Source organism: Leiobunum rupestre, chromosome 9 (assembly GCF_980474605.1).
Source record: "Leiobunum rupestre chromosome 9, qqLeiRupe1.1.hap1, whole genome shotgun sequence".
Taxonomy (NCBI): Eukaryota; Metazoa; Arthropoda; class Arachnida; order Opiliones; family Sclerosomatidae; genus Leiobunum; species Leiobunum rupestre.
The window spans coordinates 48,218,050-48,237,291 of record NC_143392.1 but is presented as its reverse complement, the minus strand read 5'-3'; the positions used below and the strand labels follow the sequence as shown (position 1 = coordinate 48,237,291).

The 19,242-nt window shown below is 35.2% G+C and overlaps 1 protein-coding gene across 1 annotated transcript; it reads left to right on the top strand.

Annotated features, from left to right (window-relative positions):
* The first annotated feature begins 3,507 nt into the window (after positions 1 to 3,507).
* On the top strand, positions 3,508 to 12,227 carry LOC149928571 (cytochrome P450 18a1-like). Its single transcript, XM_090157926.1, has 8 exons — positions 3,508 to 3,767; positions 3,858 to 3,982; positions 4,351 to 4,457; positions 5,294 to 5,598; positions 5,839 to 5,948; positions 6,006 to 6,261; positions 11,307 to 11,494; positions 11,995 to 12,227. The coding sequence occupies exons 1-8, from the start codon at positions 3,508 to 3,510 to the stop codon at positions 12,165 to 12,167; spliced, it is 1,524 nt and encodes a 507-aa protein (XP_090014052.1). The 3' UTR covers positions 12,168 to 12,227.
* Positions 12,228 to 19,242: the final 7,015 nt, after the last annotated feature.

Below are 19,242 nucleotides of genomic sequence, written 5' to 3'. Positions count from 1 at the left end.
AACACCGTTCTAACATTTTGCCACTTGACGTCAACTGCGAACAACATCAAACTGACTAACAGACATACAGAAACGGCGAAGGCCAAACCTATCCTCGAACATGTTCATTCGGAGAGTTAAAAATTGGGTGTGCTCATCGAACATCGTTAAGCGAAAAACATACGCGTACTGGTGTCCTCAATTGACGACGCTCGTCGCTTCGTTGGTAGCATTTCGTACAAGTCCTACATTAATTAAAAGCTTTTACGTCTCCTGCCCGACAGATAACAATTGTTTGTTAATTGGAAACACTAAATTATTTATATTAAAGATAAACTTTAACGAAAAAGAGAGGAAACACTTTTGAAACGACTCGTTAGAGCGGCTGACGTTTGCATTAATTATTTCCACCTATAAAGTATCATCCGAACGGTAAGTCTGCAATCAAATAACTTATCTTAGTAAAATTATTTGAAAACTGTGTTGGAATGGTCAGATTCAAAGGCTATTTTATTTAAATATAATAAAACAGGGCTGTTACATTTTTTGATTTAAGAAAAACAAAAATGACTTTTATGAGAGTTAACCAGGTACCTTAACCGATAGGACTTCTAAGTTTTCTATTCGGTTTTCGCCTTGACAGTCTATTTGGCTGACATGAAATGTTTTTCTAATGAAGAGAAGCTTTCCCCGTCCAAAGGTTGCTTTTGTCTTTTAATAAGGCCGTTCAAGTAAGTATATGTATATAATTTTTGCCAAGGAAAAGAGGCAGTGTTGAACGAAGGAAGATAACAGAACGTAGAGCTATGAATAGATGATTAAATTACGCCTTACTCGACTCTGATCTTCTGAAAGCGCCAATGTTATCAATTTACCGCAATTAGCACTCGATTTGGTCCACTTGAAATATCACAGACTTCATACTTGACAGTTATTACTATAAAACGCGTATTAATGTAGACATATTTTCATTACGCAGGTAATGTTTTAAATAGAAGTTTTCTTCGCGTGGTTTCTAGCGCGTGCGTAACCAGTTTATTAAATGCTACGCAAACGTGTACACCATATTTAACGGCAGAAAACTAACTAGTACACACTAAACTCTACTTCTACGGCAGAACTATAGGATAACATTTTTCCAGCTGCTGAGTACTGTTATTCGCTTGTAGTTTGCGACAAACCGTATATTCGTTCAAATTTCATCTGTAACAATTTGCATCCGCACAGTGAAAAATTATCAATGGTAATTATCCGATGTTTTTTTAATTTATGTCAATCTTGCTCTTTAATTTTATTCAATTCTTTCATTTACTAATATTTAATTAACAGTTACTTGCCTATATTAAAGAATTTAATGGTTTATTTATAAGTTGAAGTTACGACGTATTACTTAAATAATTGTTTATAATTTTCAAATAAATAATCAACTTTCACCCTAGATTTTTAGTGTCATTCTATAACCAAAATGAAAAATTTAAAACTAAAATTAATTATTTTTAAATGAAAATTAAGAACTCAACCCAAATATATTATCTTGATGAAGAACAGAAACAATTTTACCATTTAACCAAGAAATAAGTTTAGCCTTCAGGAAGTATTCTGCTTAAATTTATCCATCTCACGGGTGAATTACTTCAGTGGTTTTTTTCTTATCAAGATTGCCTACTGACATTGTAAATAGCACAATTACTTTTATTGTTATTCAAATTTTAGGGTTAGGCTTGGTTTTGGTTTTATATTAACGGCAACATTTGAAGTAATGTATTATTCACAAATAAATGAGTATCACTAAATATTTTACAAACATGACAATATACATTATTTGGCAACCTTTTTTTAGTTTCTAGATAGTTTTTGTTATCTATTGTCCAAATGTAATAAGCTTTTCAAAGAGGTTTTTGCAAAATAAATTCTATATATTTTGAAATTATTTTGAATGGTTAAAACGTGAAAGTTTTTAAAACAAGTACACGTTCAAACAATTTTATTGTTGCTTTAAATTTTAGTGCTTCTTAAATACAAGCAAATAAAGGGTTGCATTGTTAATGTGGTACAAATTAATTAAAAAGGTATCACGTTGGCTTCTGGGGGGAGAGGGGGAAATATAAGTTGTCCTTATAAATATATCTATATTGCTCATCCTAATAAATTTAAAACTATTTTCTGGAAGTAAGACAAATTACAATTGCCGATTAAAATGTCATAAAATGTCCAGGTGGGCCGTAATAAAGTTTAAGCATAAGGGCCGGGTAAAAGGTAAGCCGCCGAATTAAAACTACTTAATTCATGCATAAATTTCCGACACCATGGCCATGAAAATTGCACTTGTTTAAGCTGAAAACGATAATGATTGCTAATTTGTTATACAACTTTGGTTTCAGTTTTTATGTGTGCTTGATAAATTGGAAACATTCTGTGAACTAAAAGAGTACTACAGTAAATTTAGAAATAAACAAATAATTAATTTAATATAGACGTTATTACTTGTATTGCCACATATTAAACCCATAGTTGACTTCAAATAAGAATGACAGTCAAAATTATAATTTAATATAAAGAAAGGTGTATAGAAGCAAGAATGTATTTATTTATACTCAGGGAGAATGAATATGTCGAGACTATCGACGGACACGTTGAGGCCCTAACGCCGTCATGCTAAGTGGGGGGGGGGGGGTGGAGGAGGCGGTCTTATTTTTTGTGTCCTCGCAGCAGCGTTAATCACGTCGAAAAATGTAATTTTTAAGAACCAATGAGATTGCAGTATTATTTGATTTTATTAAAGCGGAGGAGCATACCGGAGGCCCCAACGGGTGGAATTGGAGAAAGGCTAAAAATGATCTTCACATATTCATTCTCCCTGAGTATAAATAAATACATTGTTGATAGAAGCTTTAATTTGAAAACAAAAAAATTGAAGTCAAAATTTCGAGGAGTCGGACACTTGCCATTATTTTGCACGGGATTTCGTAGAGATTTTGGGCGATTTTATCATTACTTTTTGAAGTGATTTTGGGATTTACCCTAGAGAGATTTACAAGATTTTGCGATTTTAGACAATGTGTACGGGATTTTGGAAAATTTACGACCCCTCGTAAAATATGGTTACAAACAAATACTATGTGGAGTAAATTATTTTACAGAGGTTTAATTCGGAAAATTTCTGAGTAAATATACACTTTTTATCAACAACGAACTAAAATGGCTTTAAATCTAGCCTCTAGTTCGGCTGGGCGTTTGTATTTTTAAGGTATAAATAAGTTGTGTAAAACATCCTAGTAGCATTAAATCAAATTCGATAGAAATGGCTTCAGCTTTTACAAACCATAATTTGCTTTTTCCGACTACTAATCCTATATTTAAAAAGGGAATTCAGCATTTAAAGCATATTATTTTTTAATTTAATATAGTTTAATCTTCATGTTAATGTAAGAGCCGTGAAACACCAACACTCTAGAGTGTAATACTATTAGTTTATTAACATTTTCGATGTATAATTTTTTTAAGAAATTGGTAAGAAATCAGTTGAAGATGGAAGCTCTGGAGGAGGTTTGGTCCGATGCCGTTCAATTTCTCAAAAGCAAATTTAAGACTCATCCAGTTTCGTTCATTTTTTGGGCTTTACTTGTTCGATTGTTTGTATCTATAGTAGCAAATTACTACTGGAGAAGACGAAATTTACCAGCGGGACCGTTTGGTTTACCAATCTTCGGTTACCTACCGTTTCTTTCGGGGAAAGACCTTCATCGAGAGTTCCACCGTCTAGGACAGAAATACGGAGCGATTTTCAGGTAAATTTAAAATGTTAAAGATTTTCCATACTTATAATCTTTTACCATGTAAGTATCAATAAAATACATTCTTCGAAATGCAAATTTTAGTCTGAAACTGGGGATCATAGATACGGTTGTTATCAACGATTTCGAACTTATAAAAGAAACAGGACGAAAGGAACAATTTACAAGTAGACCGCCGGATTGGTTTAATTACAGCGATGAAAGCACTCGTACGAAACAGGTTTATATTCAACCAGGAGCTCATCAAATAAGAATTTTTTAAACTGACAATTAATTTTAGACAAAGCGAAATATTTTTCAATTTCAGCGAAGAAAACATTAATTAGCGCGGAAAAACATTGGCCAGCTTTAAAAAATTTATCACGTACCTTTTTTAAGATCCCAAAAAATCAAAAATCCACAAGTCTGACTCCCTTTCAATTGGTGGCTTCCTCATTTGCGTATTTTTAATTGAAATTGTTTCGTCGACTTTTATTTGAAAGCCGTCGTTTAATATTGAATAATCTCACGTTGATTAGCTCTTGATTGAAAGAAATCCAAAACAACTATATTCATATAAACTGTACATGAATTTTAGACATCGCGCTTATGAATGGCAAAATATTCCAAGATCACAGACAATTCATACAAGAGACTTTTCAAAAGGTCGGTTTAGGCAATCTCGAAGTTGAAGACTGTATTAAGGTGAGCTGTTTTTGGATTACCAAAAGTTTAAAATATATCTCTTTCGATAAGGAACTCTTTAATTATACTGCTATTGATTATCGATTGAAAAAAAAGATTCGGAGAACTTTGTTATTGTTCTTCCAGTTTTAGTTTTAGCACGATAAAAATGATTTTACTTTATATTATAACCATTATCTTGGACCGTCGTTTTCGAAATAAGTTAATAAAATGTGTCATTTTTATTTGCTCCGTGAAAATAGCTAAAATACTCCATTAACCAATTGGGTCAAAATGTAATGCCTCACAATCGATATTTTATTGTCAAAATAAATTCTCAAGAAATAAATCCATAATAAATTTAAAGTTCAAATCGAAAATATCGTATCTTAAATCATCGCTTTGTGCAAGTTTGACGTGATTCGTAGCGTTAAGGTTGCCAGGAGTGAAATGTTATATGTAAAAATCCCTGAAGAAGGAGGCACAGTTCCTCCGAAACCTTGGAATTTTTTAAATAAATAAATTGTGAATTTTAAAACCGTTTTAAGTCTCTTTTCATTTAGTTTTTCACAATGTGCTTCACTTCACTTTTATATGTGCTAAAATAACGGTTAGAGACGATCTTATACGAAAATTAGTCACAAATTCTCTAAGTAAAAAACAGACTTAAAATACGTATTCAAATTTGCCCTTTGTAAATCAAAACGCCAGAAAAATAGGACTAAACAAATGACCTAAGGTATTACAAACACCAGAAAAAAAGGAGTATAAGGTTCATTTGCTGCATAGTTAGTTCTTAGTTATAATAAAAACCTCTGAAATAACCGAACAAAGAGCTCTGACTATTTTTTTGATAGGAACAAATATCCATAACTATAAACGGGATGAAATCTTGGTCAGGTAAAGGGGACGTGAACGTCAGAGACTTGTTGTTGCCTGCCATCAATGAGGTCATCATCGCTCTAATTTGCGGGAAAAAATCTTCGGAAGACCAACACGTAACCTCTCCACTTCTCAGCAAATTCCAATTTGATCTTTCCGACTATTTCGAAACGATGAAACGTTCTTACTTTTTTCCGTTACTAAGTCGAATTTATCGCAGACTTATACCGTCTATTAAAGAACATAGGAAAAAGCTGCTGGAATTTGAGCATACCTTCAGGTAAATGGTATTGCCATAAGTCTATAAAAACTTTTTAAGTGTATCAGTTAGTAAAGTAGATCTAGCGTAATACTTAAAGTATGCGTCTGGCTAGAAAAAAACACATTTATTTAATCTAAGAACCCGTTGCTTAAACCTCTTAAGTCCGGAATATCGAGAACTGACCAATTTTTGATAAAAACAACTAATGATTAATTTATATTTGTTCACTTTATTATAATTTAAAAAAATCATATGCAGAAAGGAAGTAGAAGAACATCAAATCGATTTCGACACAGGGGAAAAGAATGACTTTATTGATTACTTTTTGGACGAAATGAAACAAAAGGGAGAAGTTTCATGTTTGACTCGTAAATATACATTCACCTTGTTCGGGAAAGTGACTTAAACCTTAAGCATCTTAACAGTTAGCAGTTTGATGGGTAATGGTACAATCATGTTAGCAACCGGAAGCGAAACAATCCGGAGCATTCTGGAATGGACAATGTTGTGTTTGGCACGCCATCAACTGATTCAGGAGATGGTGCATAAAGAAATCATCTCGGTTTTGGGTTCCGAAAAGCTGCCAGAGTGGAAAGACAGAGAAAACCTCATCTTGGTTCAAGCCCTTTTACTAGAGATAATGCGATACAAAACCTTGTTTCCTACAGCGGATCCTCATTGGTAAATAATACATTTATTAATAAATTAATATGCTTTGTCTATAACACACCACAAGCCTCCGTTTTCTTCAAAACCTCTGCTTGTTTTTATATAAGCGGAAAACCCGATTAAGAAACAGGATAAAAAGTAGTGGTCAGAGGTGTTGCCATGGAGAGCTGGGGAGCTGCACCCTTTATTCCGCTAAATTAACAGTTGCCGAAATCGGAAACTTTCTTCAGTTCTATTTCTGAAACATTCACTTACATCCTCTGCGGCTCCTCTTTAGTTTTAAGTAGGGTCTTTGCCCAAATCCGTGTTTCTATATCCGTTTCCAAAACCGCAGTGTTTTTAAGTGTACCCGTGTAGTTTGATACGTTTACACGGACCTATCGACACGCTTATCTTAAAACGAAAATCCGTGTGAAAAAAATACGTTAATTACGCGTGTTTTAATTTTAATTTAAATTTATAAATAGCATTTTAAAACCTTCTTCTTAAAGAAATTGTCCCGAAAATATTCCATTCGACAAATAAACCTCGTCTCAAATAGTTAACCCAAAAAGGGAAGCTTAGGAACTTAGAAAATAAAAGATAGTTCAAAACAAGAACAGTTTCTTTATTTAATAATTAGTAAAGGTGCGCGGAATAAGTACTAGAGTCAAATAGTTTAACTGTTTCAGTCCGGTTAAGCTAAGAAAAAGCTTGCTCTCCCAAAAGAACCAGAAACCAGAGAAAAGGAAACAAATAGAAATTTCTTCAATCCGTATTCCTGCTGTGTAGCAAAGGTTTGGTACAAAAATTTTGATGTTACCAGAGCTTATTTTTTTATGAAATCTACATGTTTGCCAATAATTACTACCCATTGCAAACGGTGTTTGATCTACAATAAGACTTTGACTTTATTATTATTGGGTGGGGTGGCAAGCCAAGCACTTCGACCTAAGGTCCATTAAGCATCCCCAAACTGGGTTACTTAAATAAGGCATATTGCTGACACAAAGCTTAAAATCTGCCTGGCCATGATGTTAGAGACGTCATACGTATCCAACCGATGCATACCCAAATGCTAAAACCATTGGGCTGCATAGTAATCGCAGCTACAGAGTACATGTGAGGCAGTTTCCTCCTCAGCTAGACAAGCTGTGCAAATCGGGTCATCACTGACCCCAATAAGAGTTAAATGTATGTTTAGATGGCAGTGGCCTGTAAATAGGCCAATAACAATCCTAATACTAGCCCTAGAGAGCGAGAGTAATTCTCTGGCTCTCTCCCTAGAAGGGCCAAGAGTAAACTCTTTGGCCTGCCTTTGACACTCAATCTCAGACCATTGTCTGAGTTGACGATCGGACATAAACTTGAAGATCAAGCCGCGTACAAGTCCCCAGGGGATGGGGAGAGCAGGTTCCGGCCCAATTAACCCAGCCCTCGCACCTTCCTTGGCCAAGGCGTCGGCCCTTTCGTTCCCAAGATGCCCCTTATGCCCAAGACCCAACAAAGTTGAACTTTATTGTGCAACCCAAGGGCACAGAGGAGATCTAAGCAATTAAAAACCAGTTTAGAAAGAATACTATACTGGCTGAGAGCTCTAAGAGCGGCCTGGCTATCCGAATAAATCTGGATAACCTTCCCATGACACCCCTGATGTAAACAGTAAGCAACACAGGAGCAAATGGCAAGACGATCTCTCCTCTGGTACCGAGGGTCAAGTTACTTCACTCCGCACGGCTAGGGAAGTTGACCTCAAAAGGTTTACTGAAGTGAAATTTAGTAACCATCATATCAGAACCCATTGTCAGAATCGGAATCTTATTGTAAATATCCCGATAGAGCTTGGTGTGGCTATGTTCCCAAATATTAGCCTTCCACCAGCCATTTTGGTTAAGCCTATAGGCACCTAAAAAGGCAGCTTCCTCAATAAAGAGGTGGAGAGGAAGCATATTCAGGAGAATTTCCAGAAAAGCACTTGGAGCTGTTCTCATGGCTCCTGTAATGCCGACACAAGTAACTCTTGGCCACCAGACCACAGCTGCATAGGACAGGATAGGTCTGATGATCATAGTGTACAGCCAGTACACAGCTCTGGGGCTTAGGCCCCAGGTCTTGCTAACTGTACTTCTAGTTATAAAAAATAACATTTTACCCTTCTTGACTATATAGTTAAGGTGTGGCTTCCATGTTAGTTGGCTATCCAACATGGACCCGAGGTACTTCAACTCGGTGCTCTCCACTAGGTCCTTTCCAAATAAGGAAATACCCTCGAGCATGCCTTTTATCTTTTTACTAGTAAAAGGAACCAAGACAGTTTTATTAGGATTAACCATGAGGTTGACCTCCCTTCACCAGCTCTCAACTGATGCTAGAGCCCTCCTCATTACATCCTTCACAGTTGTCCACCATTTTCTCCAGAATTCTTAGGAGAAAAGAGGTAAGACTAATTGGCCAAAATGCCTTAGCTTCCAGGTAATCAGATTTACCAGGCTTGGGTATAAAGTTTGCTTGAGACAGCTTCCAGGTGCTAGGTATATGCCCTAGAGCACTACAAGCCCTGTAGATTCTCAGCAGCAGAGGACATAGAATATAACTGCCCTCCTGTAAAAATATAGGAAAAATCCCATCTGGTCCCGGGGACTTATAGGGTTTAAATGACTTTATAGCCCATATAAGTCTAGAATGCGTGACGAACTTATTCGCCACTGCCCAATCTTCCCTTTTGGTTCGATTGATCCTCAAAGGGAGAGTGCCAGGGGCACCATTGCTGGTGACCTTAGAGTCCGGAAAGTGTACATCTAACATATGTGTCAGAGTGTCCTTACCGGACGTATAAAAACTACCATATTTCATCTTAATGGTGTGAAGATGCTTAGTATTATCATGTGCTATAATTTTCATTAATTTGGCCGTACTGGGAACATCCACTATGTTCTCGCAGAAGTCCCTCCACGAAGCCTTCTTGGCATCTCGGATAGACTTGTGGTAGGTGGTGAGGGTGCGTTTATAGGCATCCCAATCACCCCCTTTCTTTGCCCTATTGCAGAACCTACGATTTTTTTTGCGCAGCCTGCCGATCTCGTTGTTCCACCGAGGCACTAACCTTGAACGGTTGGCAGGCTTTGCCGAACAATTGTGGTGATAGGAGTCGATAATGCACTGTTGCACGCGATCAACAGCCAAATCAAAATTCAACACCGATGACAGCCGTGGCTTATCACCCTTAAGGAAGAAGCTTAAGTCTTCCCTGTAACCGGACTAATCTGTGCCCCTAGGGTTACGAATAGCGGTACAAGCCCATACAGGTTTGACCAGAATATTAAAGCAAATGTGTCTGTGATCCGACAGAGACCATCAGTAGTAGGGTTCTGCTACCCATGCTGGATTTGTCACCTGCCTGGCCTAGGGGGACGCTGGCGTAGGGCACTATGATGATAGGCCTCCGGTGGTATGGTCTCTGTTACTAGGTACACCGGGCTATAAATTCTGATACACTGATGAGTTTTACCGTGGCAATATCCAATTGTCACTGTCAAAATCGGAGTTAGATATGAGAGTTGACGTTAAACGTTTATACGGATAATAGTAAGCCCTAGTTTTAAGCACTTCTAAATCTGGCGTTGAGACACAAAACCATGGTGGAAATAATATAAAGTTCAGGCCCTGATTTCCAACTAAACGCGCCTAATTTCAAATACCTGACATGCTTATTAATCTAATTCAATTTTATTATATCTAATTCAATTTTTTTTTTTGACTTTGGATTTTGGCCTCTTTGTTCCCTTATCTATTTTTGGGGCTGGTCTTGGCTTTCTTTTTTTTTCTCGACTTCCAACACTTTGCTTCCCCGACACATGTGAAAATTAGGAGTGGTAACGGAGGTTTTGACGGGAAGGGCTTATATTAATCACCAGTAGGCTCTACATTGTCGGACAGGTAGAGAGTCGAATTAGGGGCTCTTCAAAGGACTTCTCGCTCTCGACTATTGGACATTTCAAAATAAGAGACCCGGCGATTAGGAAAACACCGTCACGGGTCATCTTTGGTAAATCGTTTTTTTTAAAAGAGGACACGAAAGTAAAGCAGTTCCTTTGTAAAAGGCCAAGTGAAAAGGCTCAAAAATTTAGGTCGCTCCCAAATGGAGAAATAAAATAAAGTTTTGTTAAGGAGCACAAAATAAGTCTCTTTAAAAGTAATCGTAGGTTTAAATCTTAGTACGTTTAAAGAACAAATACAAAGTTAGCTCTCCCATAAGTTATTAGGAAGAATCGTCAGAAGGAAATAAAAATACGAAGTTTTCTGAAGATGGTTTTGTTATGGTGCCGTACTTTTATATCAGCGTTTACCTTTCTTACGTAAAAATCAGATCCAATTCATTAAAACTAAGACCCCGGGTGAAGCCGGGTATTAAACTTAGTAAACAAATAAAAAAGGACCAACTTTAAGACAGCCGACCGAGCGGTACGTATGGGTAGGGCCCCCTCTTTTCCCACGCTTTTCTTTATTTGTTGGGAGGGTTTCGCAAAATATGAATATTAATTTTCCGTTAACCATGTCCGATACCGGCGAACGAGCTCGGTGGGCACACTCACGTAAGATCGCTCGCTCAAAAGTGAGTACTAGAATAAACGAGCTTGGAGGGCACACTCACTTAAGATCGCTCACTCGAAAGTGTGTACTCGAATAAATGAACTCGGTGGGCACAATCACTTAAGATTGCTCGCTTGAAAGTGAGCATAAGCGAAATCGTAAATTTATTTGATTATCGCACAAATATCGTGGCTTAGTGGGTTTAAACAAAATCGTCATTAGTATTACAAAGTTTAATTACACTCGCACCGTCGCCAAATTGTTTAAATTATTTTTTGGGAAAAATGTGTGTGCTAGAGGTATTGTATTATCCCCTCTAGAAACACCTTCTTTCCTCCTAGAGTCTACCATGCTAAAACCAGGTAAATCATTGCTTAGAGCTAAAACCACGTAACTATCAATTTCAAGTCTGTCCGCCATGATTAACTGTAACACGGGCAACGAAATAATATTATCGCTTTCTTGCTGAACTTGTTTATCTTAAATAGGACCACGGCTGACGTAAGACTGGGAAACTACGTAATACCGAAAGACACTATGGTCATCTGCAACTTGTGGTCAGTTCACAACAACGAATCTTATTGGGGAGATCCAGAGAATTTCCGGCCAGAACGATTTTTGTTCAATGATTACAAATCAATCTTCAATTCAGAAAGAGTGGTGCCTTTTGGAGTTGGTAAGTAATATTGCACAAAAATATATTGAGAAAGTGGTGGACTGACCAGGTATACTTCCCTTAAAGTAAGCATATTTTAATAACGAACCTCAGTGCGCCTTTTTAAATAAAATTTTGAGCTCCTATATATGTATAATTTTAGGTAAAAGTTTGAGACTTTTTTGATCAACTTAAAAAACGCCAATATTGTAATTTGATTAGTTTTAAATTTATTTCTTCTATTTGAACAATAAAATGAAATAAAATAAGTAGATGTTATTTTGGTTACCACGGAAATTTTTCATTTGCCTTCTTATAACCTCAAAAAGAAACCGAGGCCAAAAATTCGTTTTTGAACACTGCCAAAATCTATGGCAAAGGAAGAACATTTTTAATAGTAATTTCTTATTTCACTACCTTTTTGTGTTACCAGATCCAAATCCAATAAAATCTAGGCATTTTTACTTTAGAATATTTATATTCCTTAAAAATATCGCTAACCAGTGAATACGTTTAAACAGGAAAACGCCAGTGTCCCGGTGACAATCTGGCCGAAGTAATTATATTTCGATTCATCACTTCCTTGTTGCAAAGATTTCGCTTTCTACCTCCCGCATTGGGGCTTAGTTTGGAAGAAATTAACATGAATATGAAGATGGTGGCCAAACCGTACCTTCGTTTGGAACTCAGATAGCGAGCAAACCATTTTCCATTTCTAGAAAACGTGAGATTAAATATGTAATTTGAAATAATATCCTAGACTTTAGAGATGGTATTTAGAGGATTTTTAACCGATTCAGGATCATGTAACTTTCAAGAATTTTGTGTATATATCTTAAGACGTCCACAACCTTAACCCTAGAGCGCTCAACTTTTATACAATTGCTCGCTATGTACAAATTAACAAATCCGTACTTTTTATTGTTTATATTTTTACAAAAATTGAGAATACAAAAATTATAAAATATAAGAAATGGCTCTTCATTGGAAACTAACAAAAAGGCATGCTATGATTTAAAACGTTACACAATTTCAAAACTTGATATTTCATTTCAGTATTTTTTAATGCCTGTCAAAATGTAATCTTAAAGCTTTATTACAATTATTAAACTTTTCTGAGTTTTTTAAATTGTGTCTTACACTGAAAGAATTTCACGATTAAATTAACTATCTGGAGGTCGAGATTCCTGATGGGTACATATTTTGTTTAATTTTTAAGGCTTATATGTTTAATATTTAGCGTGATAGGGAAATATTCCAATTTGCATATAAAAATAAACAAGGAGATTGCATATTCTTAGAATTACACATTTGAATTTTAATGTCGTGTCAGTCGTCTTACGCGTTTAGTTCATTCCTGGTGAAAATCCCTTAAAAATATCAGATATTAAGATTGATTTTAAACGGGATCATGCCAACTGGTCGCTGGAAAAGTGGTCGCCGGCCTTGTCGTCGTCTGGGACAAGTTGTCGCCGGACATCTGGTACCCTAAGAAAGTTCATAAGATGGACAAGTCGTCGCTTATAAATAGCTTCTCATTCAAAAGTCGTCGCTAGCAAAAAATTGATAAATACATATAAGAAAACGTCGCTTAGAAGGGTTATAAAGAGAAGATTTTAATTTTAAAAATTGTTCATAATGATTTAATTAGTAGAGGTAAGAGCTTGTTATTTTTGATTAAGTTTTAGTTGAATTAGTTTTAATTTAAGTTTAATAGAGGAACTCCGCAACTATTTACCTTAACTGTTTATCAAAAACATTTATTTAAGAACTGTTATTTAAAGTAAATTCTCCCCCTGGTTGAACTAAAGGGCCGCAGTAGCCTGACTGTGCTAAGGTAGCATAATCATTTGGTTTTTAATTGAGATCTGGTATGAAGGGATAAATAGGGTAAGTCTGTCTTTTTTAAATATTTTGAATTTAAATTTTTAGTAAAAATGCTAGAATGAGTCTATGGGACGATAAGACCCTATAAAGCTTAATTTATTTGGTTTTAAAAATGTTTTCTAGTTTTATGGCTAAATTATTTATACTGGGGCGGTAGCTAATAAACTAAGTTAAAAAAATTAATGATGATCCACTTTTAGTGAAGTAAGATTAAGTTACTTTAGGGATAACAGTATAATATATTTTTGGAGTTCTAATCGAAGTGTATGTTTGTTACCTCGATGTTGAATTAATTAAATTGTAAGGTGGAGAAGCTTTATAAGTTCGTCTGTTCGACTATTAAAAAATTACATGATTTGAGTTCAAACTGGTTTAAACCAGGTTGGTTTCTATCTATAGTTTTTGAAAAGTTTCTTAGTACGAAAGGACCAGAATCTAGGAATTATTTATCTTATGTTAATTAGTTAAAAATGTATTTGGTTAATATGGCAGATTAGTGCGTTGAATTTAAGCTTCATTTATAAAACAGTGTCTTTTTTAATAATTTTGTTAATTTTAAGCTATACATTGATATCAGTGTGTCTTTTAGTGAGTGTAAAAGTAATATTTTATTATACGCGACGACCAGTCCGACTTAAAAATTTCCTAGACGACCGCTAGTCCGGCGACCACATGCCGGGCGACGAGTTGACACTGACCCATTTTAAACCTACTACTAATTAAATAGGTTGAAATTATTTCGGATTAAAATATCGTCCGTTTTAGCATCGAGGCTGTTTCGGCTTTCCTATTAGGACGTTGCTTAAAAGGCTGAAACAGCTTCCTGATAATTAGAGGCTATTTAAATTGACAGTTTAAATCAGGGTAACTTTCGGCCGGAATAGTCATTCAGTAGTAAGGGGCTGATTCAGCTGAAATTTTCAAAATGGAAAAATTTCGGATGATTTATAAACCTCAGTTATGACTAATTTATGCAGCTGACATTTACCATATCTCAAAAAGCAGGTGTTATAAACGTGAGCCATCTTATTTTTGGTTAGAGAAATATTGAACGAAAGGAGTAAAATGCTAATAAAAAAATTAAATACAATAAACTTGTTATATTTTCCAGCTTTCACATTTATTCAACGGAAATTCGATATATATATCTGTGTGTTACTTACTAAAAATTGTTGGAAATTTATACATTATGCTAAAATTAGGGGTCGGACACTTTCTAAAACCAAAATTAAAGCATGATATCCATTTTTCAGGGTCACATTTTGCTTAAAACTTCAAGACGGTAAAGTAATGTCCGAGCCCTCGTTAAAAATATTAGATATGGTGCGATTTTACTATCCAAAACCAGATTGTTTTTATGCAATTTCAAACGGATTATATTTTCCACTTCGTTAGTCAAATACTAAGAGATTGCGAATGGCCGAAAGACAAAGAAGCCATATATATGTAGGAATTCCACCAATATCCAAATATATTTAAGAACTGCTGTCCTACGATTATTTACAAATTATTTTATGATATCAACAAACCGGAGCCGAGGGAGTAACATGCGTAGACCGAAATCCTTCAAGGGAAAGGTTCAAACTATGTAAAATACCTGAGATTGGTCGAAAAGGGGGTTAAATCTTAGTACAGCCAAGGTTACAACCAAAGGGGGGAGGGTAACACATTAAAAGTAGCATATCCTCTGCTGTACGCGAATCCAGTGATTAACAGCGTTATATAGTCTGATAAAAAATTGCAAATGTTACCATGGTAGCCAAAATGCGCTATTATGCTTCAATAATAGGCTAGCTTTAGTAGGAAGTCAATACGTCCAAAGTAAGTTAACCTAATTTTCAATTTATTGGCTAGCTGTAGTAAAAAGTCAATACGTCAATGGCGAAATCTTAAATTTCTTATTACGATTTGATAAAGGCTAAAACTCCTTTCCTAATGACGTCACTATTTTCTCGGGTGGCAGTCTTTGGCGTCGTTAGGGATAGTTGTAGTTGTAAGTCAATATATCAAAATAAAGTAAGCCTTAACTTCAATTAATTAATAGTGAAATCTATTTTTTTATATGATTTGATAAAGGCCAAACCCGAAACTGCACCAACCAATGACCTCGGTATATCTTTTCGGATGGCATTCTTTGCGGCATAGGGGCTATTTTAATAGGTTCTTATGCTTCGTCATTTTCTACGAATTATTGTTAATCATTCAGCTGGATACAGTTAGTAAACAAACAGTCTATCAGTCTAGTTGACGAATTAATTTATTCAAATAGAAGTCAATACACGTAAATAAGTAAACCGATATTTTAATTATTTAATGTAGGGCAAAATTTAACATTTATTTTGATTTTATAAAGTCCGAAACTGAGACTCCTTTAACCAAATACCCTCATCATCAAACTTAAAGATGATGAAGAACCACCAAGCCAAACTCAGGAAGAAGAAAATACAAACCCATTACATAATAGCATTGGCTTTGGCGTACCAAAATGTGTAACTATTAAGCGGACTAGTGAAAATTCTTCATGTACCAGTTCAATTTATATCGTTTCGATTAAGATAGAACTACCTGACTAAAATAATTCAAAAATGCAATCAACTACCTGCTGTCACAACATTATAAAAAGGTTATAATTGAAAACTATCGTAAATTCAATAAGAAGTTTCATGTTGGAAAAACAGTAACTTCAAATTCTAACTTCCTTAGTTTTAGTAATTTTACATGAACTTTACTGGTAAATTTCTGTAAAATGATCAGCAATTTTAAACAGTGTTTAATAACATGGATTTAACAGAAGAAAATGTTTAAGATAATTTTGTGAAACTTATAAATCACGAAATACAGTTCTTAAGAAATTAAATAAATAAACTATACCATGTGAAAAAATTGCCACTTATAAAATTGTACTGTGGTATTATTATGGAAAGAATGGGAAAAGTAAGTAATCAATGATATTCAGCTTCACAACTTCTTCTGAACTACTGACGATTGACGCCGACGCTTTTTAGATATCTTGGAAATACAATCCCTTTTTGTTATTTCGAAAACAAATCAAATTTGTGGATCAAAGCTTTAACTGATTAATTTTTTTCAATTTAAGTAGCAGGTAGTATCTGAAGGGAATACTTATTGGTTCGTCTTACAGAAAAAGACAGAAACAAAAATAATAGCACTTTTTAAAGCTTTAACAGCCAAAAACCAAACGTGGAGGTTTTTCAATGACTGCTACCAAATACGTTGTCGACTTGTGGCAAAGCGATGTTTCCTTAAAAGATTTTATACCAGAGCACTCGTATTTTCGAATTATTCGTTTCAACCACCAAAAACTCTGTGTTATAGAAAACCTGGTTTAAAAAAGTTATAGCCTTTTCTAAAATATGAAATTTTTTAACATCTATTACTAATATATTAGCTTTAATTCCGTTAAGCCTTTGTTTCAAATTTAAAAACCGGTTAACTTTCACCAGTTTGTCTACCTTTTCATTAGCAAGTCGGTTACGCCTTTTGTCTAAACTAGTCCATAGGTTGAAAATATTATTTTTGGCCAGCTGAACTAGCAGGCCAGGTTGAAAGTAAAGAAAAAAGTTAAAGAAATCTTCCGTTACCTTGGACTCTACAGTCTCTTTCGCGATAATATGTGCCAACATTTTCGTGGTTCAATGTTTCCACTGACACATTAATCAAACATGGAAGGGGAAAATATTGCTGGGTCAGTTATTTTAAATGACAAAACTCCTGATAATTAACGGCTAATAAGTAATCCTAAGGTATTTCTTTACTTCTAGCAAATGTTTTAGAAATGTCTTTGGCACATCCTCTTTTTCCAGAAAATTCTTGTAATGGGCACCGCAGCCATAGATAATGGATATATTGATATTCTACCATAAGATCTCGGCGCATTTTCATTTCGTTGTCAGTGTGGCTTTTCTTTTCTTCAACCATTTTAATGGCTTTTAAAGCCGCTTCCTTACAGTAATCACAATTTTTAACCTCAGATACTGCATCTTCAGAAAATAAATGTATAACATTGCTTCCAGTATGCGTGATAATGGCTAGAATTGGATCATTTTAGCAGTGAGACCAACCATCTTGCATACATTTCCTTTTTAGTGCAGTTTGAAGTTAATTATCTGTTTCTTCAGTTACTTGGTACAGTATAGAACTTACCAAGTCTTTTCTGGAAGGTTGATTATATTCCAGTCTCAGCAATATCAAAGGCCATATTTTTGCTGAAAAAAACATTCCAATTGAAATGTTTTAAGCGTGCTTCTGGGAGGAAGATGTCTTGATTACAAATTCAGAAATAACTGTTTGATATCGCTAACTGATTTGAAATTGCGAAGACCCTTGTCTTAAATGTAATGGCGATGGAGTCTCAGGTATTGCTTCACTTAAGCTACTGAATAATACAATAGTCTCATTGCGTTCTGTCGAGATCAATAGAGTCTAAAATATTGTTTGTTTACGTAAACTTTTTTGTGTGTCCCTTATTTTTTTCTGGTCTTGCACTTATTTCACAGCAGCAGTATTTGCATTCAACCTTGGTCGATGAAGATACATTATCTTTTAATACATCACTTCAAACAGGATCTTCTTTTCCTCCGCTTGAACACAGGGACGTACCTTTGGGGGGACTGGGGGGAGGCTCCCCCCCAAAGCTTTGTAGAGTTGGCTAATCGAGGTGGACTTGGCAAAATTAAAATTATGAAACCTGTTAGTTAATTAAAAAACTACTTAATCGATGGTAAACGAGGTTGCAACAAATCATTTAGAATTTCCCACCAATTTACTTCCCTAAAGTAACGGTAATAGTTAGTGTAGGGAGCTGTTGGCTCGATCTCGTGGCATGCAGGGCTTGCCACCACCCTCCTACGCATTGTAACCCGGCCACCTGAATTAATAGCTTCAAAAGTCGCTTGATGACTTAGGCCTAAGGTGGTGCCTTGGGTATTAGCCTAGCTGATTATTATTATTATTATTATTATTAAGTCATTAACTATGTTTGAGATTTCTAAGTTGCTTCTCCTTCTGTATAATTTACAAGACCTGATTTTTATGCTAGGCAGCTTTTGTGTTGGAACTTTAGTTCAGCCTTGTAGTAAAAACTTTTTAAATAGTCATTTTTCCTACAGCACCTTATAAAATTCAAATGCAGATAGACGCGTGATAGAGAATATCGGTTGTTCGTTATTATTTCAGTGTTAATTTTCTACGTTAAATTTGGCAATCTGTATAAAATTCATATAAATACCTAGTTTTAATTTCTATAGAAGATGTTACAGTTTTTTTTACTAAAGGTAAATTAGGTAAGTCGTGAATATTTTTGTGATATGTATTAGGAAAGTGAAAATTTCAGAAGCCAATATTCCTAAAGTTGCGTTGGGTAAAGATAACGTGTGATACAGTGTCTGTTGTTCTTACGTTAATATTTCAGTAACAAGTGTTTGAATTGTTTATGTTATATTTGGGTATGAATAATTCCAGTTATTCAAAGCAGTTTAGTTAAACGCGAACAATATGCGGTACTTCGGCCGATAGGCCTTCAAGGCGAAAAAATTGTATAGTGTGAACAGAAAAAGTGGGAAAAATTGTTACAATTTAGCTGTTCATGGTATACAATTTTCTTCCTTACAATTAGTTTGATACAATTAAGTGGGCCAATTAATTGTACAGTGCGAACTGGGCTATAAATACAGTGGCATATTTATAGATTATTTTTGTGATTGTTGTCGTCGTCCCCTCCATTCGTCCCGAAAACGTTACAATGGTTAACTTGTTCTTTATCATTGTTTGGAAATCAGTAGTGTTATAAATGAGAGAACGCTCTATGAGGCACCTAATGAGGCACCGGGCACCGTGCCTCATAGAAATAACATGGGGCACTA

Excerpts from the sequence above, each read along its gene's own strand:
- LOC149928571 (XM_090157926.1), top strand. The coding sequence starts at position 3,508 with ATGGAAGCTCTGGAGGAGGTTTGGTCCGATGCCGTTCAATTTCTCAAA. Across the intron at positions 3,768-3,857 it reads AAATACGGAGCGATTTTCAG|TCTGAAACTGGGGATCATAG; the intron begins GTAAATTTAAAA and ends TGCAAATTTTAG. Across the intron at positions 5,949-6,005 it reads AGAAGTTTCATGTTTGACTC|TTAGCAGTTTGATGGGTAAT; the intron begins GTAAATATACAT and ends GCATCTTAACAG.